General features: G+C 46.5%; 1 protein-coding gene across 2 annotated transcripts in view; it reads right to left on the bottom strand.

The window, feature by feature from the left end:
* Positions 1 to 6,265: 6,265 nt before the first annotated feature.
* The window catches only part of Zc3h12d (zinc finger CCCH type containing 12D), a 34,447-nt gene continuing 18,447 nt past the window's right edge, over positions 6,266 to 22,265 (bottom strand). The window contains exons 4-6 of one of the 2 annotated variants that reach the window (XM_087553804.1): positions 13,242 to 13,476; positions 9,940 to 10,046; positions 6,266 to 9,003 (exon numbers count right to left, since the gene is read on the bottom strand). In XM_087553804.1, the coding sequence (XP_087409930.1) occupies positions 8,198 to 9,003; positions 9,940 to 10,046; positions 13,242 to 13,476 (1,148 nt within the window). In that variant the 3' untranslated portion in view covers positions 6,266 to 8,197. 2 annotated transcript variants of the gene reach the window in all.

Raw genomic sequence — 22,265 nt, 5'->3', positions numbered from 1 at the left:
GGCATCCCCCATGGTGGGCCAGACTCTTCCACATCAATCTACAGTTGACAAAATGCCCCACATGTCCGCAGGCCAATCTAACGAAGGCAATTCCTCAACTGAGGTTCTTATTCCCCAGCGAGCCAACGTGGTAGCCAAGATTAGCCTCAACGACGAACTGAGCCCTGGAATCCAAGATGTAGTCAAACAAAAATCAGTGTATGGACAATAAAGAGTGAAAAAGTATGAAGGAAAAAGAACACGTTTATAATAATGATATGAACAACGATAGTAATAAAAACTGCAAGATACCCAGTATAATTTCATCAGAATGTGTATCAATATCTGTTTAGAGAAAATTATAAAATTATTATTAAATGAAATAACGGAATCAAGCATGGGAGATATTAAGATTCCATTCAAGCATGTAACTATATTCTCTGGAGTTTTCTATACGTTTAAAGTAGTATAGTTTGTATAGTAGTAGAGTTTAAGATATAAAATGAAAATGTATTTAATTTGCCTTTCTAGTTATCCATGATATCCACGCTGTTAGTATATCTGTCAGGTGGTAAATGGGGTTTTATTTGTCATGTTCAATCAACTGTTCCCTGGTCTCTGGCCTCTGGAGTTGAGATGCAGGAAGGGTAGCGCCCAGGTCAACCAGCCATGCTGCAGCAGCGACACCTAGTGGTCCCAACTGTGACATTCAACCTCCTTGCCCAAGCCGTAACAAGAGGCCAGGAGTGACGATCTTTTTATATGATCTGTCTTGTGGAGTGTAAGTTCTCTAATACATATGTAGTAATGTCTTGATTGCACTCCGTCAGAAACTTAGAATCTTGAGCCCCTTTTCGAATGCATGCTGGCCACCCACAGCATTTTACTTTCTGTTTTGTTCATATGACAAGAGGAGCCCTGTGGACCACAGGGTGCTTGTGGAGATGGGAGGACAATTTCATGGAGTCAGTATCTCCTTCCACTTTTTATGTGTTTTCCAGGTTTACATGGCAAGTGCCTTTTACCTGATGAGCAATTCCACCAGCTTCAGATATTTTTGAAAGCTTCTTATTATTGTGTATATGTGTGTGCCTGTGTGGGTTTACATACAAGAGGGCGTTAGACTCCCTGGAGCTCGAGTTAGTTACAGGCAGCTAGCTGTGGGTCACCTGATGTGGGTGCTGGGATCTGAACTCGGGTGCCTTCCATGAGCAACAAGAGCTCCTAACCACTCATCTCCCTCTCATATTTTCTTAAGTAAACTATGCATCTGTGTTTTCACTAGTATTATTAGTGATGGGCTCCCAGGGGTTCTCTGTTCTGTACATGTGTCCTCTTTTAATACAGAGTATACAAACAAGTGTTTTTCCCATTCGTGACTTGTTCCCTCCACACTGTCCAACAGAGAGCAGGGACAGGTTGTCACATTCTGTGTGTTAGATCGCACTGTTGGTGTTGTCGTTTAAAGTCTTTAACTCACGGTCACATCTTGGGCCCTGCTTGATCATTTATAGCATTAGTTTTCACACTGAGGCCTAGGATCCATTTTGATTGGATTTTATGCTGTGAAATTTTTAAAAATCGTAACAACTGGACTGTGAAAAAAATAAGAGTAATAATTAAAAAAAATCAACAGCAAGTGAGAAACAGAGAATCCGACACTGATTTGTCTCCGGGACTTTTCACCTCTCCTTCCCAACACCGAGCTCCGGAGGAGCTGGGGAAGGGGTGGGGAGTGGAAGAGCATGTGAATCCTCTACCTGGTCTGGGTAACAAAGTACTAGAGGCCCTAAGGCAGTGATTCTCAACCTGTGGGTCTCAACCCCTTGGGCAAACTTGCAGTCTGCAAAACTATCTACATCGGGATTCACAACAGTAGCAAAGTTACAGTCGTAAAGTAGCAACAAAATAACTATGGCAGGGGTTGGGGATTTAGCTCAGTGGTAAAGCGCTTGCCTAGGAAGCACAAGGCCCTGGGTTCGGTCCCTAGCTCCAAAAAAAAAGAACCAAAAAAAAAAAATAACTATGGCAAAGGGTGGCGGCGTTAGGAAGACTGAGGACTGCTGCCTTTGCCAGAAGAAAATCAAAAACGGGGTTAGGTTTTCTGTTTTACTAAGGGGTCCCCTTGGAGGCTCAGAGTTCCCTTCTGCTCAAGTATGATGTGAAAGTACTAAGTCATGCAGTCTCTTACAGGCCCAAAGAAGGGATCCTGGGGTTCCTCAGAGCCCCCGATCCCCCCCTATTTCATAAACCAGTCCAGCCTTCCAGAACGCCATAGGTCTTGGCTGTGCTCAGAGACTCTTGTAATCCATCAGTATAAACGACAATTATTTAAAAACAATAAAATAAAATAACCGTTCACTCCGCTCACTCTCAGCCACTCAGCAGTGGAGGGGCAGGTGCCTAAAAGGAGGGAAGAAACCAGAGTGTAGCCCACAGGCTCTTGAAGACAGCAGCACTGGGAGTCTATTCGGGGGAGGGGAGGGCTCTTCTTAGATGGGTCACAGGCCAAACACTAGGAGCCCCACCCTGGGTGTGAATTGAAGGTGAATCCCAGGTGTCAGGTCTCTAGTGAGATAAACATGGACCCTCTTAGACCTGAAGCTCCTAAATCCCTTGGGTTAACAAGCAAAGAAAAAACCTCCCAGGGACCCTGGCAGAGCTTGGCCAACATCAGAGTTGTACAACCCCATAAATTGCTGCATTTGCAGCAAACAGTTCCTGAAGTATTGTTTTGAAAACAACCCCCCTTCCACACCCCCAAAAGTCTTCCCCGGAATCGAACCAACTCAAAGAACATTGGGAGCAACGAAATGTTGTCTTCCTGGGACACGTCCAGTAGTACCATTTCCTTTTCAAAGAATCGACTTTCCCACTTCACAATATATTGTCAACACTTGCACCGTTGAGCAATATTACCTTAACGATTTACCACATCACATTCATTGATTGAACTGTATTTTCATTAAGCCTTGCACCCCTCAGTGTCCTCAGTCAATCGTTATCTCTCTTCGGTCACCACAAATTGCTACAATGAGTACCCTTCTCTGAGTGCATCTTCCAGGAGCTCCGTAGGGAGTGCCTTCCTGTCCCCACCCAGGAAGTAAAGTGCTGTGGTGTGACTAGTTAGAGCTCCAGAACTCTCTTCTTTCTGTAACATTGCCTCCCTTGTCCTGACTGACCAGGCGGTTGGAGACACCAGCGTAAGACAGAATCTACATCCTTTAAGTGTGTGTGCGGCCTGCTCAGGGAAGTCTGGCCAAGAAGAATCCAATAAAGAAAAGCAACCACTAGAAGCAAGGGTGCCCTGAAGCAGTGTGGAGACGTGGGAATGAATAGCTACCCAGAAAGGACAGCTTTGAAGGAGCCTGAGGAGATTCCGGTGCTGTTAGCCAAAGAGTCATGGAGTACGGCTGAAGAAATGTGAGGGAGAGACGAAGTGAGGAAGAGACCAAGGAAAGTGGGGGAGAAGAAGAATTGTGGCCAAGCGAAGCATGGAGTCCAGAGAACTCACAAACGAGTGCTTTTGAGGCGGAGCAAGACCCAGGGGAATTGAGAGATGGAGACAGTGGCGGAGAGCGGATGGGACAGCAAGAGCAAAATCTCTTTGCAAAAAAAAACCTCACTTCCTTCCTACACTGCCTAAGCCTTGCGGAGAAATGCTGTCTGCCTGCCTCTCTCAGAAACGGCCTAACTCTGGACCCTGACATGACTTATCATAATCACACCAATGCTATATTCAAGAGTCATTTTGGATGCAGAATTAGAATTCTGAATTATCAGAATTGTCATGAGTAAGGGATGCTATTTGAGCAGATGTCTTCAACAGCCAGTCAGGCAAAGCAGCCAGTTGGTCATGCTTAGTGTCCATCAAATAACTGGTACCAACCAGGAAGTCATGATCAGCAACAGTCACCCAGTGTCAGCCAATCAGATCATCAGGGTCAATCGCTCAGTGTCAGCCAGTCATAATCAGTGTCCATAGATCAATGACTCAACACCAGCCAGTCGGTGTCTGTCTGTCTGTCTGTGTCAGTGATCCAAAGACATCCGTTAGTGGGTCACTGAGGCCATGCATGACTCAGTGGTGGTGTCAGTCAGTGTCTGTCAGTCAAGCAACACCAGTCACTGTCAGCCAGCCAGCCAGACTTAAGCACGGCATTCGCAGGTTTTCGAATGCTTGCCCGCGGCCTTTCTGTTTCTGAGACTTGGGACAAGTGTCCCTCCTCCACGTGCCTGTCCCCAGGAACTCGAAACAAATTAATTACCCAGTGGGGTGAGATCCATTGCCCTTCATTTCCTGCTACACCTTCTCCATGGACATACCTTTGACTCCAAAGAGCTTCTTTCACAGCTGTAGGGGTGTTTGGTGGTGTTCTCCTGAAGGGCTCATCTGGCTCTGACCCCAGAATTGACTCAATGAGCAGGACAACACTCCAAGCTCTACTGCAGCAGACTTTTCTGTCCCCCACCTGACTGTGGATGAGCAGATAGGAGGGTCACCAAATAGGACAAGAGGTTGCTAGGGACACCCTAAGGTTTGAACATAATTGTGGACATGCATTCTGTCCGGACAATGGTCCTCTACCTTTTTGAGGGACCTGCTCCCCCTCTTTCCAATGTCCACCCACCCTGTAGGTTTGTGAAGAAACTAACCCTCACAGTTGACACCCATGTGCTAGCCAGAGGTGCTCGTGAGACGAAGGCTGATTGGCTCAGGAATGAGTACATGAGCCATACCTGGTCACTCAGAACTCTTTCCCCAGGATTCTTTTCAAGTCTGCTTCATGAATCTCTAGCTAAAAGGACATGTGCTTGAACCTGCCTGCAGAATAGCTCTCACTTGTCTAGAGAAAAGCCTAGAAGAAGACAATAAGGGAAAGAGAAAGAGAGGAAGGAAGGAAGGAAGGAAGGAAGGAAGGAAGGAAAGAAGAAAGGAAAGAAAGGCAAACAATCAAGGAAGTAGATCTGAAAGAACAGACAAGAGACACCTGGCAGACTTTGCAGCCTCGAATTATGCCTCCACCTCTGGCCGCCTGCCATTTGGTTTTGTCAGCCAGGGTGACAGCCAAAGAACCTTGCCTAATACGGTGTAATTGCTGCCAGGTGCAGGTAGCTCTTGCCATTTGGACGTGGATTATTCCGTGTGTGTTTGCTCAAATCTCTTGACTTCTGCACTCTAGAAGCCTGCATCAGGCCTGAGCAACTGCTCCAGATGCCCACAACTTGCTATAAGGTGTGCGTGCGTGCGTGCGTGCGTGCGTGCGTGCGTGCGTGCGTGCGTGCGTGCGTGCGTGCGTGTTGGACGCTGACCTCTTTCGCTCAGCGTTTTGCTGTGATCTCACCCTGGATGCTGAGAATGCTCTCTTCATGCTTACCTCCTTTCTAGAGTTTCATAGAAGGTGCCCCGTGCGGTTACACAGGACTCTGTACTAGAAGAGCCCTGTGCTTGGTTTAATGCTCTGTTGTCACCATCTTGAAATTTGTAGGCATTTAGAAAAGAGACCCTTATTGTGCACAAGACCCCAAGGATTATGTACCTGATTCTGACTCCATGGTGCCCCTTGTGCTGGGATTTGTGATGCCCATGATCCTCTCCAAGTCCCTAAATCCTGTACCGTCCTTGTTCCTTAATGTCCCTTCCCCTCCCCAAGATCTCTGCCGCCCCCTTCTACTCCCATGGGGGACTTTTGTCCCAGAGGCCTCCAGCCCCCGCGGCTTCATCCAAACTACCCACGCCAGCCAACACGGCACGCCATCTATCTGACTTTACATCAAACCAAAGCTGGGACTCGCTTTACTTAGAACAGAACCGAAAGAAGCAGCTTTTCTTGCTTCTACTGCTCAACACTTAAATTCTGTGATTCAGACTCAAACCTCCTTCCAGATGGAGCCTCCAGGGAAAGTATAGCCTGGCCCCTCGAGGGAGAAAGAAACACTGAGAAGTCCCTCCGCTTCTGGGTTTGGAAGAGGGAGCTAAACTTGGAGACTGTTTGGTGGATCTGGAATGGGGGTCAGGTCTAGCAAACTAATAAGCGGCTTGTGGTCTTGGGAATGGCCTGCCCCTTAATTTGTGCTGGGTCCGGCTACTTCCGGGGGGCGGGGTGGGGGGAGGAGCTCTAGCAAATCAAATCACAGCTCCCCCCCCCACACACACACACACCAACGGAGAGAGTGTGGAAAATTGACATAGCCAAGAGTTCTCACCCATCCTGTTAAACTTGGGGGGGAAAAAACAGTGGAGAAGAGAACTGACAAGAAATCAACACACAGTTTGAGAATCGAGTTCAGGTGTGGAAAAGGTGGTTTATTTTTGGAGCATGGTTAACAGCTATGCAACTAGGGACAGTTCATTTATGTCTCTCATCCACCGTTTTGTGTCACAAGGACATACTAAGACTTTGGAATTTTCCAAAGGTGATTACATCTGAGATGTGTTGTTTCTTTCCCCTACACACACACACCTCTTTTTTTCCTTCCCTTTTTTCTTAATCACAGTGAACCAAATAAAATAGCTTTACAGCTTACTAAAACTCAAACTTGTCTTCACAGGAAGCAGTTTAAACATTTCCAACTGTAAATTCGCAATGGATTGATTTGAAGCAGGGGACAAGACCAGGGAATCAAACAGCGGCTCTAAGAGTCCTATGAAAAGAACACACACACACACACACACACACACACACACACACACACGAGGAAAAACTTCAAAAGATCTAGAAAGAGCAAACCCTCTTCAGGACAGGGACTCAAGATAAGAAGCAACAGTCTGAGAATAGCATACGTTTTGAAAAGGGTGTGAGGAACAGATCCACAAGAAGCCATGCTAAGAAGGTGGTTTTAAAAGAGGGAGGACTTCCAGGAAGCCATATGGCTACCCTGGTGCCAAGGAGTCAAGTTTACCATGAATACTGCAACGGCATTTTCCCTGAGGCAATGAAGGGGTGTTTCCCAAATGTGCCTACCACACTGCAGGAACTCGGAGGCTTTGGCAAACAGGTCCCATTGGCAGGTCCCTTCTGACTCTCTCTGACCAAATGAACTACTAAGTCCCTCAGGAACAAATGAGTTACAACCTGGCAGGCTGCCGTTGTAACTGGAACATGTGGGTGCAGCCTACAGATGCTGGGTTCCCTCAGAATGCTGGGTCCATGCCCCAGCAACACTGTATCATTTCTTGTCCCTTGTGAATGAATGAGCCTCTCCTCCCCACAAAACCCAGAGCAGAAGTTATCTAGAAGACACAGCTAAGTAAAGTTGCAATAAACCTCTACCAGAATCCAACTCTATGCTGACCAACCTGGATTGTTGTTGACTGCTGAGTTGTTGTTGTTGTTGTTGTTTTTTAAGGGGGTGGTGGGTAGATTGAAATCCTATCTCTATAAGGTGCAGTTTAAATTTTGTAGAATCACACAAAGGAAGGCTGATTTAAAAAAAAAAAAAAAAAAAAAAGCCAGGCTGAGTCTTGAGCAAGGTTGTGTGCGTGTACGTGTGCGTGTGTGTTGTGATGTTTCGGTAATATGGTATGTATGTACAAAAAGAATAAAAACCCAGGGAGGAGACCCGTAGGATCAAGTTCCCCTGGGACAACCCCACAGTAAAATTTACACAAGGCTGAGTTTCCCCTATGAGTGAGATTAGCAATAGTGACTTGAAAACTCCAGACAGCAATACCTTCCTTCCTTCCTGTGTCACCTGAACATGTGTTATACATCATTTGACACCACAAAAGTCAAGACTGACTTACCAGCCTTTTTCAATCTTTCAACTACAACGACATGTTAAGTTCTCCTGGTTTTCTAGAATTCTAAACACACACACACACACACACACACACACACACACACACACACACACACACACACACTCCAAGAGTTTATGTCAAACTCAGGCCAATCACCTTGGCTAGCGGTGATGACCAGCTGAAACATTTTTGGATGCTAGTTAGAACCGGATTTAGATGTGCTCTGGACAAAGCCTTCCAAATACATCAGAAATCATCCTGCTCATGAAGCAGACCCTGGCTTCAGAGAGCATCCCCAAGATCCCCACCGGTATCCACCACTGAGGATTGAGAAAGCTCCCACCGAGACCACCTTTAAAAAATGTCGTTCAACTGCAGGGACACATCCAAATTAACAAGCATCTTGTATCCCACCTACCCAAGCAGAGAGTCAAGCCTGGGCCACCACCCCTTGCAGTGTTATGAACCTGTCCCCTAAGGATCCCCCAACGGAGCACCAGTCTTTTGGGATCTCTGCAGGAGGGTGCGCAGGGCCACGTCTGAGAGCACAGGATCCGAGGCCATAACAGGGTCCTCTCGGTCAGATGGGAAGGCGCTGCAGAGTGAAGCGCGAGTTCCCCCACTGTTGATGGTGGATTGTGCTGACCCCGAAGGTCTTCCAAAGGTGTTCTCGCTCCAAGCCGACTCAGCCCAAGCCGAGTGATTCAAATAACCATAGGAGCTGGGCAGGAAGGCCCACGGGTCTTCCGGCGGTCTGCGCTGGGGAGGCAGGTCACTGTGCATGCCCCTGGAACAGTGTCTGTCTGATGGCTGGGACTGTGGGCAGATTGGGGACCCGAGATCGCCCGGAGAGAGCAGGCTGTTCGGAGTCCGGAGGCACCGCAGACCCGGCGACCCTTGGGTGGCAACGCTGCCCGCGCGAAGGGATGGCGAGGCCCAGGACGTGGGACCACTCGTGGGCATCCGGTCAGGCCCACGCGACAGGGACACGACGCCACTGGCCGCAGTATCGCTGAAGGTCAGCCGAGCGAAGCTCTGGTTCAGGGCTGTCAGGGCCGCGGGCTGCGGGGCCGGCGTGGGGTTGTGCGCGCCGGGCTCCAGGGGAAGCGGCCGGGCTGCTCCGGGACGGCTCCGGGCGCTCGGTGGCCGCGACTCCCCGGCGCCACCACCCGGCCAAGCCCGCGTCTTGGCACGGAGTTCGTCTGCCACCGGCAGCTGCCCTTGGTGTGGTCTCTCCGGGTGGTAGAATCTGCACTTGACCCCGTAGGTGCATTTCTTGCCTAGAAGAGGCAGGGCGGGAAGAGCACGGGATGAGACCGTGGTGAGCAGAGGCTATGATGTCTAGCCTACGCCCTTCCCCAGGCCTCTGACTCTGCTGCTTTCCACCCGATGAAAGACTCAGGTCTGGAAGGTGACCAGGGGGTGGCAAGTGTTCTGGGATGAATGGAAGATACAGTACTCGGAGTTCTGTAACCCACAAGGTCAGCTGAGTAAGTAACCTATCAGGAACTTCCTTTGAGCAGAGTCTGGGGCCAAACTGGGTCTAGTCACCTTTAGCCTCCACCTCCCCAGGGGTCCTGACCTTGAGATTAAAGCCCACTGTAGGGGTGCCAGTGGTGCAAGATCTAGCATTGCCTCTGTTTCCACTAATAGCCACATTCCCCCTGCCCCAGCACTAACAATTCTGACAGAAGTGGCCATCTAAACCCAATCACTTCAACCCGGCATTCTGGGCCAGCCCAAAAAAATCATCATCATGTTAATCCTCATAAGAAACGATTTTGAATGTCACTTGTGTCTCAATGAACGTCTGTCCGTAAGGACAAAAGGCAGGAGCACTAAATATCTTAGCAAGGCAGGTAGGGAAAGAGCTATTGGGCTTGGATGAAACCCTTAACTCTGAATGGCCAGTACCAGTAGGGGCCCACTTTGTCAGGGTGAGTGGGAGCAGACCAAGCAAACAGTGGGGCAGGTTAAGAACATACTGTACCAAGGATGCAGTACAGGATCTAAAACAAGAGCTGGAGGACGCAGGGTCCGTATCCCCCCGAGTGTGGCTCTACACCCAACCTTCATGGGCGTCCGTTCATCCTTAGAACATCCTTGCTGGCAAACTGCAGCAAATATGCTGCTACGTTTCTCTCCAGCGTCAGGTAGCTGGTCGAGGGCGGAGGTTGCCAGTTTTAAGGCAGAGCCCACAAAACCTGGGTACCCACCATAGGGACAGTGCTGCCAGGATGGCTCTGGGGGCCTTGGCTTCTTGCTTAGGAAATTGCTTAGTGTTGGTCCTCGACGGCCGAGGGGGTCATCAGGAGGCATGAACCTGAAAAATAACCATAGAGGGGCCGCTTCAAGAGTGACTGGGACTTTACCACCGATACCCATATGGAGGCTTGGGAGAAGAGTCACCCGAGAGAATAAATAGCCAGATGGCATGACCACGCACCCAAGAAGGTACATGTACTGCAACCAATGTCCCTTCAAGTCAGCCCCTCCTAACATGGTGGCTTTTCCCAAAAGCTTGAGAAAGTCCACGGAGTTAACAGACAGCTCCTAAGTGACTTGGGAACTGAGGAAGCCCCTTGGAGGCTTAGGGGCTTGGTGATGTCGGCTCGATGAAAATAACCTTGAAGACAGGCCCTTCAGTATACCTGTTGGTGGAAAGATGTATCCATTGTGGGCGGCACCATTCCCTAGAACTAGAATCCTAGACTGTATAAAAAAAAAAGGAGACAAGGTGAACTGGGCTGCATTTATCACTTGTTGACTGCAGCTGCCTCAGCTTCTGACCGCTGTGACTTTCTCTGGATGTGATGAGCCATAATCCGGAACCAAGAGTCAAAATACGCCCTTAAGATGTTTTTGGGAGGGTGTTTTATCAAAGCAACAGACCAGGAAACCAAGACAGGCTCCTTCCACCCCCTCCCCTTACACCATGCCTCCCATCTCTGGCATCTGTAGGTGCAGAGTCAGTAGTAACAGTCTACGACACCAGCAGGTAAGCAGATGAGGCAGTAGCCCCACGCTTTGCAAACTCTGGGTGTGGTTGTCTCGACTCTGCTGCACACATGGTCCTCTGATGCCAGCCTGTCTCCTGCCTGCTCCGCCTCCCCTTCCCTGGCACAGAGCCTCAACAAAGAAGGGACTGTGTTTTCCAAATGCTCAGGGCACAGAGCAGAAAATAACATGGCTCAAAAGCTGGGCACTAGTCACTTAGACCCGTAATCCCACTATTGTGAAAGCTGAGGGCAGGAGGATTGCAAGTTCAGGGCAGCCTGAGTGACTCAGTGAGACCCTAGCTCAAACTAACATTTAAAAAGGATGGGGGTGGGGTTGGGGTTGAGGGGTAACCAATGTGCTTCCGTTAGAGTGTTTACCAAATATACACAAAGCCCTGGGCTCGGTGCCACAGAAACAAAATGCCTCCAGGGGGAAAAAGTAAAGACAAACAAAGCCCCTCCCATTTGCTGACGTCCTGCACTGCCAATCAATCCCTTTGTTCCCAGGAGCTCCTTCCAACCCATAAGGAAGTTCTAGAGGAGGTGGAAGGGATGGGGAGAAGGTCGTCTTTGACAGTCACCATCTCCCAAAAGCTGAGTGAGTCCCGCCCTGCAGAGAGCTGATCTCTGACCCAGTGCAGACTCCAGGGTTCAGCTCCAGCCACACAGCTGGCTTCTTTGTGGAGTTGGGATCTGATCAAGAATCTGAGGAGCCGCCCACTGCAGTTATTAAAAGTTCTCAGAGGATTACCCCTCTCTCTCTTAGGAGCAAGAGCTGCCAAGAGTACCAAGAGGGCCCAGTGGACATGCCCAGGGCACTGAGGCGGGCGCCCTCACTCACAGGATGTCAGTCCCTGCCTTCTGACCTCCCACCCTCTTAGCAGAGAGCCAGGCATTAGAAGGACTTGGCCAGGACCCCTGGCTGTCACCAAGTTAGAGGCAGCCATGGCCCATGAGCCCTCAGTGAGGATTTCTAGAATCTCACTTCCTGACTTGCCAGATTCATTTAGACTGAAGCTGGACAGAGAAAGCCCCTAGCTTGTGAATCTAGACATGACAGTGGGGGTTACCTCAGTGCAGCTGCTGAAGCATCTGTCCTGGCGTTCAGGGGGGGCATCGATTCCCAAGTGCAGGAGCAGGGAAGGGAGTGTGTCCACACCTGTCCCCAAGAATAACTGCTGCCCTTGTAGGATACAGTTCTCTCTAGGGTTCACTCTTCTTCAGCAGAGCGGGATCTCTTAGGAAAACACTGCATAGGGTCCAAAGCCTTAGCTCTTTCCACTGAACTACACCACCTTCCCTACTTTGGGGTCAAGCACTGTTCTCTTATGCTTAAGTGGACTGAATACCACTTGGAGGGCCTCTTTCTCTCCTCTCAACCCCTTTTTGCCTGGCCCATAGTCGTTGTTCATTTATTCCTACATCCATTCACCCCTGTATCAGTAGCTACTATGTTTCTACTATGTTTCTACTATGTACCAAGCCCACTGAACAGGCATTCTGTGTCATTATAGGGTCAAAGACCTTGTCTCAAACCACACGCCAGGAGGCTGGTCAGAGACCAAAGAGTAAGAAAGAGTCAATTGGTTTTTGCCTGGAATAGAAATCTAAGGGCTGGGATTGAAGCTCAGTGGGTAGAATGTTTGTCTCAGGTGTACAAAGCCCTGGGTTAGTTTGATCCTTAGCATGGCATAGACTGGACACAGTGGTCAGCGTGATACTTAAAGGGTAGAGGCAAGAAGACCAGAAGCCCAAGGTAATCCTACACTACATAAGTTTGCGGCCAGCCTGGGATAGGAAAGAGTGACTTGATTGGTATTTTTTTAAAGATTCGTTTGTATTCTTTTTAATTGTGTGTAACTATGTATGTCTGCATATGTGAGTACTGTTGCTGTTGGTAGCCAGAGGTATTGGATCCCCCTGGAGCTGGAGTTACGGAGGGCGGTGAACCGGCTGGTCTGGGTGCTAAGAACTGAACTCCAGTCTTCTGGAAGAGCAGCAAGTGGGCTTCACCACTGAGTCATGTTCCCAGCCTCTGTCAGGGTTTTTAAACTTGAAAGAAGATACAATATAGTTGAAATCCCTCCTCCATTCTAACTTTTTTGATTTTAATTTTTACTTTTTAGATTTATTTTTATTTTATGTATAGGAGTGTTTTGCACTGCCTCACCCACTCGTGTGTGTGTGTGTGTGTGTGTGTGTGTGTGTGTGTGTGTGTGTGTACCACATGTATGTCTTGTACCTATGGAAGCCAGAAGAAGGCATCAGATCCCTAGAATGACAGTTACAGATGGCTGTAAGCTACCATGTCAGTGCTGAGAACCAAACCTGGGTTCTCTGCAAGAGCGACAAGTGCTCTTAACCACTGAACCATCTGGCCAGGCCCACTCTGCATGATGACTGACTTAAGGCTCTCACCCAAACGGAAGATGAAGTGGTGCCTCCGGGAGAAAGAGATGCGAGAGACAGAGCTGACCCTGGGCCTGGTTAGGGCACGCGGGCTTCCACCCTTTCCTCACCTGTCATTTACAAAGGAGAACATGAGTAGCCGCTGCTCAATGAACCATTTCCACTCCGGGTTCTCATTCTGCAGGTCCCGGTAGTTGTCATTGGAGACAATGACGCCATCCTTCTCATAGGCCAGCTTCACGATGTAGCGATCGTCGTAGCAGACCACTCGCTTGCCGTTCACCTTGCGGGATGGGGTGTACACCAGCACAGCCTGTCGCTCCAGTTCCTCCAACACGTGCTGTTCTGAGGCCACACGGGGATACTCAAGGCTCCATGGAACGACCTGCCTCCCGGCCCAGGAACCCACCCTGAGCCATCTGCCTCCATCCCTGAGCCAGCCCATCAGAGCTGGACAATTTCTAAGGGACTAACTTCTAGACTGGCTTTAACGTCACGCTTTTTGCCCCTCTGTGTGTTTGAATACTGGGATTATCATGCTTGCCCCCAAGGCTGGCTTACTATTTAATGCCTACCGTCCTGGTATCGGGAAGTAAAAGCAAAAGGAACAGGACCCAGGTTTACTGGAGACCCTGCCTCAAACAACACAAAAGTGCCTCGTACAGTACGCCTAAAGTACTTGCAATGAAAAGCGCCGTGGGCTCCGAGAATGGGTGTCTCCTGCCTGGAAAGTCTCTGCTGCCCATCCGGGTCCAAAGCCTCACTTCCCCTGAGATAACCTGCTATAAAACGTAATATTGACGGCTCCCTTCACTTTTATTTTCACAGATACACATGTGAGGACCATTTTCAGTGCGGTCTGGCCTTGGACTTCACCCAGTGAATAGTCCCTACCCATACTTAGATAATGGTTTCTCTGTTCACTTACCCTATGGTGGCGTGGTCTGCCGTGCTCACGTGATCGCTACTTTCAGCCAGTGAGTCTCTGGCGTGGATAGTCAGGAACCACCCGGGGCAGATCTCTAAAATCTTTTCTGGCCCGCTAGGCATAATGTGATCGCTTACAAGGTTTTATTTAGCATCTATTTCTGGCTATTCTTTTTTCTTTTTTTCTTTTTTTTTTTTTTTTTGGTTCTTTTTTTTTTTTTTTTTTCCGGAGCTGGGGACCGAACCCGGGCCTTGCGCTTCCTAGGTAAGCGCTCTACCACTGAGCTAAATCCCCAGCCCCCTGGCTATTCTTGATATCGAACATCTTTGCCTATTTTTACGACCCAGTTGCAGGTTTTCTTATACTAAAAGGCTCATCTTTCTGTGGGTTCCTATTCCTGACTCATTAATTTGGAGTGAAATGCAAGGCGTAGGGCTGGGGAGGTGACTAAGTTGGCAGGGTGCCTCCGCGTCATGCAGGAAGCTTGGGGTTTAATCCCTCACTGTGTAAACCGAGCCGTGGTGGAGTGTACCCATAATGCCAGCACTTGGCACCAGGAAGCAGAAACGTAAGGGTCAGAGTTCAGGACCGCCACAGTCTAGACTCTTCTTTCCCTCACGCTTTCTCGTTTCCACTCGTCTGCTTTTGGCATCTGTCCGTGAGACAAAGCTTTTATCTCAACATGGCCAATTTCATTCATTTTTTTCCCCTGCCAAGTGTGTTAGCACACACAGCCCTTGGGAGACTGAGGCAGGAGAATCACCACTGCTTTGGCTATAAAGCGAGTTCTAGGTCAGCTACGGCTATATAGCAAAACTCTGTCATAAATAAATAAATTTTAGCCTTTCTTGCTCTGAGGTTTTCTTCCTTAAAGTTTGTGGATTCCTTTGTGAGTCTTTAATGCTCACAGGAAATCTTGGTTTAAAAGGCACATTTGTTTGTTTGTTTGCTGGCTTGTTGTTTGCTTGTGTATGTGTGACCTATAGAGGTCAGAGGACAACTTTTGAGTTGGCTCTTTCCTTCTACCCTGTGGGTTCCAGGGATCCAAGGACATGAATCCTACAGAAGCAATAGTCAGTGGTACAAAAGAGATCCACATTCACACTGGAAGTGGCTAGGAGATGGCCGCCAACCTTTAGATGTTGACAGATTTTAGGAAGACAGAAAGCAGAGACGACGATACAGTGTTGACAGAGCCACAGCCCAGCCTATGCCCATCATTATCTCTATGGAAAAGAGGAAAACACTGCTAGCAAGGAGAACGGCATCCCTGTGCTAATCTCTAAGAATAAAGCACTCCTTGTCCTGCCACTGGAGTGTGTGGTAGGTCCAGGGGCCTTGCTTCCTCTCTGTTTCAGGAAGGAGATTTGGAAAGGAAAACTGTCAGTGAACGCCCTAGGTCAACCCTGCTTCTGGGAAGAAGGCTCATTCTAGGAAAGAAGCCCAGGGCGTACTTGCACAGGTCCGTATCTGATCAAACTGGATTGGTGAGGCGGATCAGTGGGTAAAGCTGCTTGCAGCTAAGCCCGACAACTCACCTGAGAGGAGAGAGAACTGACTGCTGCAAGCTGTTCTCCAACCTCTGCTTGTATGTGTGCACAAAAGCACAAAAGCATACAGATGCACACACGCACGCGCACACACACACACACACACACACACACACGCACGCACACTACACAAGCAAACAAACAAATGTGCCTTTTAAACCAAGATTTCCTAGGAACATTAAAGACTCACAAAGAAATCGACAACTTTAAGAAAGAAAACCGAAGAGCAAGAAAGACTCAAATGAGCAAAGAGAACAACAAATCGGGGGGGGGGGGGAATGAGTAAGGGAAGTTAAATAGAAATCAAGAGAACTCTTTTAAAAGTCCATATTAGGGGTTGGGGATTTAGCTCAGTGGTAGAGCGCTTGCCTAGCAAGCGCAAGGCCCTGGGTTCGGTCCCCAGCTCCGAAAAAAAAAAGAAAAAAAAGAAAAAAAAAAGAAGTAAAAGTCCATATTAACATAGAAATATTGAAGAAGACACATGATCCATGTGAATATTTGCTTATTTAAAAACAAACAAATAGGGCTGGAGAGATGGCTCAGCAGTTAAGAGCACCGACCGCTCTTCCAGAGGTCCTGAGTTCAAATCCCAGCAACCACATGGTGGCTCACAACCATCTGTAATGAGATTTGATGCCCTCTTCTGGTGTGTCTGATGACAGCTACAATGTACTCACATACATTAAATAAATAAAATTTAAAAAACAATAAAAACAAACAAATAAATAGAAGGTGATGATTGGTGACCACGAACAGAATTTAAAATAAACTAAAGGTCTGGAGAGATGGCTCAGTGGATTGGTGCTTATCTGTCACACATGAGACCTGGGTTTAACCCCCAGTACCACATAAACCAAGTCTGATGTTGCACATCTGTAATGCCAGCACTATGGAGGTCGACACAGGGGGATTGGAAGTCCAAGGTCGTTGTCAGCTACATATGGAGTTTGAGGCCAGCCTGGACTATATGAGACATTGTCACACACACACTGAGGGGGAGGAGTACCTCTGGCTAAAGTTAGAAAGGAAAAGTCAAGCAAATTTTCCAAAATAACCAATAGGTAGCCACCAGGCCTATTGTTGGCTTGGCTGAAGTGCTACCATAAAGGTTTAGCACTTGATCTCTTATGTAAGCAAGCACAGTGAGAAAACAGCAAGGGCTGGGAGTATAGCAAGGGAGAACACTGGCTTAGCATGTGAATTTATTTTTATTATTATTAGTAGTAGTAGTAATAGTAGTAGTACAATTACTATTATTAATAACAACAGAAAGTCTGTTTATTTAAATCATAGTGCCCTACTAGTTATAGCTTAGAATATCAACCAACTTTAAGACTTAAAGTGGGGCCAATGCCCTTTCGTCTCTGTCTCTCTAGACTTACTCTTAGGAGCCTTGCTTCCCACCCTACCTCCATTCCCTGGAGAACTCTACCTCTTGGTGCAGACCCAGGGTCCCCTTAGGACTTTCCCAGTGACCCTCTCAGCTTTCCTGTCCAGCTTTCTCTTTGTGTCAGCTGTCAGGGCACAGAAATTTTTTTCTACCAGAGACCCCCAGTGGTCATACTGGTCTGGAATACAGGTGGCAGTTTTGACTATCCTTCCTGTCCTCCTCGGCAGTCTCTTCAGACTTACTATTGGTTTTGTAGCACCCTGACTGCAGGAGCCCCTCCTCACACCACATCTTCACTCCCTGGGAACTCCACATTCCCAGTGGCCCCGGCTCTGACTTTTCAGTGGAGACTCTGTAAGTCAGGAGGGCCTGGACAGACACACACGATACATTTTGAGAGAACATCGATGGAAGCCAAAACAACTACACCCAGCAAAATTATAAGTCATTATTGACTAAGGAAAAAAACATTTCATTATTAGAAAGCAAGTTTAAGCAATTTCTATCTACCAATCGAGCTCTATAGAAGGCACTAGAAAGAAAACTTCCATCAAAGAGAAGGTTAACTACACCCAGGAAGATAAAAAGAACAAATAATCCCTAAAGAGTTAATAAAAGAGGGAAGGGAACACATCCATAACAAAACAACAAAATAATATGAATTAATAAACACTCCTCATTGATAAGTCTCAATACTAATGGTCTCAATTCATCAATACAAACAGGTAGGATTAGAAAAAACAGGATCCATATTTCTGCTGTATCCAAGGAATACTCCTCGCCATCAAGGATAGAGATTACCTTGGGGTGAAAGGAAGGGAAATTTTATTCTAAGCAAACAGATCGAAGAACCAAACAGATGTAGCCATTTTAACATTTAGCATCTGACAAAATAGACTTCAAATCAAAAGAAACACACACACACACACACACACACACACACACACACACACACACACACACCCCAAATTAATAAAATTGGAGATGAGAATGGAGAAATTACTACAATCCCTATAGAAATTCAGAGAATCATAAGACAGAATCTTAAAAATATATACTTACTCCACCAAACTGAAAAACCTAAAAGAAATGGATGAATTCCTTGATAAACATGGCCTATCAATGTTAAATAAAGATTTAATAAGCAGTTTAAATGTACCCATAATCCCTAGGGAAATAGAAACACTATTTAATAAAAGTCTCCCAACTAAGAAAAGCCCAGGGCCAGACCTTCAAAGAATAATTAACACTAGCACTCCTCAAAGTATTCTGCAAAATAGAAACAGATGGAACTTTGCCTAATAGTTTTTATGAGGCCTCTGCTCCCCAGAATACCAAAACCACCACACAAAGATCCAGTGAAAAGTGAAAATTGTGAACATAAATGCAAAATTTCTCAATAAAATACTGGCAAGCCAAATACAAAAACACATCAAAAAGATTCTCCACCATGATCGAGTTGGCTTCATCTGAGAGGTGTAAGAGTGGTTCCGTCTACAGAAACCAATAAACACAATTCACCGCCTAAAAAGACTGAAACATAACCACATGATTATCTCATTAGATTCAGAAAAGGCCTTTGACAAAAATCTAACATCTCTTCACGATAAAAGTCTTGAGAAACCAGGGATATGAGGGGGATACCTCAACACGATAATTACAATGTAACGCACGCAAGTCCACAGTCAACATCAACCTACACAAAGAAGAACTCAAAGCATTTCTAGTAAAATCAGGAACAAGACAAGGTTGTCCACTTTCTCCCTGCCTATTCAAGATAGTCCTTGCAGTCTTAGCTAGAGCAATAAGACAACTGAAGAGTTCAAAGGGAATGAGGGTGGGAAAGGAGGAAGTTAAAGTGTCTTTTTCTGCAGATGATACAATCGTTTACATAAATGACACAAAAAAGTTCCACTAGGAAACTTCTACCCCTCATAAACACCTTCAGCAAAGTAGTGGGCTACAAAATTAACACACAAAAATCATTAGTCTTCCTATATACAAATGACAGACAAATAAAAAAACTAGAAAAACAATACCTTTTATAATAGCCTCAAAAAAAAAAAAATCTTGGGGTGACTCTAACCAAACAAGTAAAAGACTTGTATAATAAAAACTTTAAGACATTTAAGAAAAATATTAAAGACACCAGAAAATAGAAGGCTCTCCCATGTTCATGAGTCAAGGGGGTTAATATTGTAAAAGTGGCCATCCTGCCAAAGCAATCTACAGATTAAATATAATCCCCATCAAAATCTCAAGACAGTTATTCACAGAAAGTGAATGGATGATTTTGGAAACACACACACACACACACACACACACACACACACACGCACACACGCACACTAGCTAAAACAATCCTTAATAATAATAATAACAACAACAACAACAACAACAACAACAACAACAACTTCTGGAGCTATCACCATCCCCAATCTCAAATTGTACTACAGTAATGAAAACAACAGCGATACCATGGTGGCGCTGAAGAAATAACTCAGTGGTTAAGAGCACTGGTTGCTCTTCCAAGAGGACCTAGGTTCCACTCCCAGCATCCACAAAACAGCTCACAACTGTCTGTAACTACTCCTCCAGAGGATTTGACACCCTCAGACAGACAGACAGACAGACAGACAGACAGACAGACAGGCAGACAGTCAGACAGACATATAGGCAAAACAACAATGTACATAAACTAAAAATAGATTACTTTTTTAAAAAATCCACTATGGTGTTGGCAGAAAAACAGACGCATTGGTCAATGGAATTGAATTGAAGACCCAGGTAAATACAGACACCTATGGACACCTGATTTTTGACAAAGAAGCCAGAAATATACACGAAAAAAAAAAGACATCATCTTTAACTAACTGGATGGGGGCATGTAGAAGAATCCAAATATATTCGTACTTATCACCCTGCACAAAACTCAACTCAAAATGAATCAAGGGCTTTCACTCAAGGCCAGATACCCAGAATCTTACAGAAGAAAACGTGAGAAACAACCTTGAACTCACTGGCACAGGAAAAGGCTTTCTGTACAGAGCACCAATAGCACAGGTACTAAATCAACAATTAATAAGTGGGGCCTCATGAAACCCAGAAGCTTCTGCACCACAAAGGACGCTTTCGTTTTGGACAAAGCAGCAGGCTACAGAACAGAAATGCTCTCTACTAATTACATATCCAGTAGAGGGCTAGTATCTAAAATATATAAAGAACTAAAAAATCTGAACATCAGGCAAAACAACCCGACTTTTAAAATGGGCACAGACCTAAATGGAGGGTAGTTCTCAACAGATGAAACACATATGATTGAGCAACACGCAAAGAAACGTTCGACATTCTTAGTCATAAGAAAAAAAATGCAAATAAAACTACGTTGAGATTTCACCTTACACTTATCAAGAATAGACAAGATCAGTAAAACGAGTGCTCCTGCTGGTGAGGGGATGGGTTAAGAACACTCGTCCACTGCTGGTGAGAGCGCAACCTTGTACAGCCCCTGTGGAAATCAGTGTGGCAGTTCTTCAGGAATAGAGCTACCTCAAGAACCTGCTATCCCACTCTTGAGCGTGTACCCAAAGGACCTCACATCCTACTGCAGAGACGTCTGCTCATCCGTGCTCCCTGCTGCTCTGTTTTACGATAGACAGAAACTGGAAACAGCCTGGGTGCCCATCAAGTGATGGGTGGATAGAGAAAATACGGTGCATCTAACAGTAAAATGGTATTCAGCTGTTAACAAAAATGAAGTTATGACATCCATGGGTGAATGAGTGAAGGTAGAAAAAACATCACCCTCAGAGGCAACCTGGACCCTGAAAAATAAATATTGTATGTTTTCACCTGTATGTGGATGTTAGATTTTGAACTGTCAATACGTGTGCTAGAATCTGAGTAACCACCGAGGTTAGGTATCCAGTAAGCGACTAGCAAGGAGGAGATCTACCAAGGAAGAGGAAATGGAATGTGTTGTTATGGAGATACGGAAAGAAAACCATTTCCCATCTGGGAAATGGGAGAGAAGAATAAGAAAGGGAACACGGGGAGAAACAGCTAAGGCCACTTGAAAGACCATATAAACCTACTCCTGCTGGAGAAGCCCTTAACACATACACGGAGGGGTGGGGGGATCAAAATGGAGCCACTACACAGTAGAAGAGACAAAGCCCCAAGTAGACATCCTATGCCACCAAGTAAAACATCCAGGGCCGGGAATGGGTTATATTGTATGGCACCGTCAACCAAAGGGCCCCATGGCCACCCTCAGACATCGCAGGTTCTTGCTAAGGCTAATGGTTACTCTCCACATCTTGATGGCAAATCACCATTGCTGAAGACTGTTCACATCGTCAAAGACGAGAAGTCGAGTTGGTACCTGACTAGTACCGTCCTCTCTACTAGCTATAGACACTGGAAGGTACTCTTAACAACAGTCAGCTACAAACCTCACAACCTACGACGTGCAAAATATATGGGTGCAACAGGGGCATGATGGTTTGGGAAGTAACAAACCACTTTCTGATTGGATTTCCTGCCCATGCTGCCAGACACTGCTAAAGTGGGCAAGAGCCTGCAATTAGATAGGTCATGGGCCTAGTGGACTACCTTTTACTGTTATTCTGCTAAAGGGACACAACAGTTAAAAGACTCCTGAAGACATACTGCTACACTTACGGATCAGTTCCTCACTCAGTCTATCCAGGAGAATCTTCTTGTAGTAGATGGGAACTAGCCCAGAGCCCCTCGCCTGAACAATGTGCAGAATATTAGAAACTTTGTAACACTCAGTCCTAAATAGGAGTCTTTATCAGACTCCTCCCCTCCAGGTTCAGGGCCCCATGCAGAAGGGGCAGAACGATTCTAAGAGGGAAACCATGTTTTCCAGACGCAAGAGGACTGACCCACATATGAACTCATGGGGACTGGGGCAGCACACACAAGACCTTCACAGGTTCAAGCCAGATACCATCCCAGCACTGAATGGGAGAACTGGATACAAGGACACCCCACCCCTAATCACAAAGTTATCTACAAACAAGAGCTGATGGTAAAGAGACTATCAGTTTTCTCCAATGGAGTCTCACTGAATATATCAATGACCCCCTCAGGACAAGCCCTACACCCAGGAGTGGTTGACTAATGACAAGATAAACTCAATGTTAGTTTTTGTGGACATTTTATTTAATTTTGCTTTGTTTGGGCATTTTTTGTCTTGTTAGTATTTTTGTTCAGTTTTGATTTTCATTTTGTGTTTTTG

The sequence above is a fragment of the Rattus norvegicus genome, chromosome 1, assembly GCF_021556685.1.
Source record: "Rattus norvegicus strain SHRSP/BbbUtx chromosome 1, alternate assembly SHRSP_T2T, whole genome shotgun sequence".
NCBI classification, from domain to species: Eukaryota; Metazoa; Chordata; class Mammalia; order Rodentia; family Muridae; genus Rattus; species Rattus norvegicus.
This window is presented reverse-complemented; position numbering and strand designations above follow the sequence as displayed.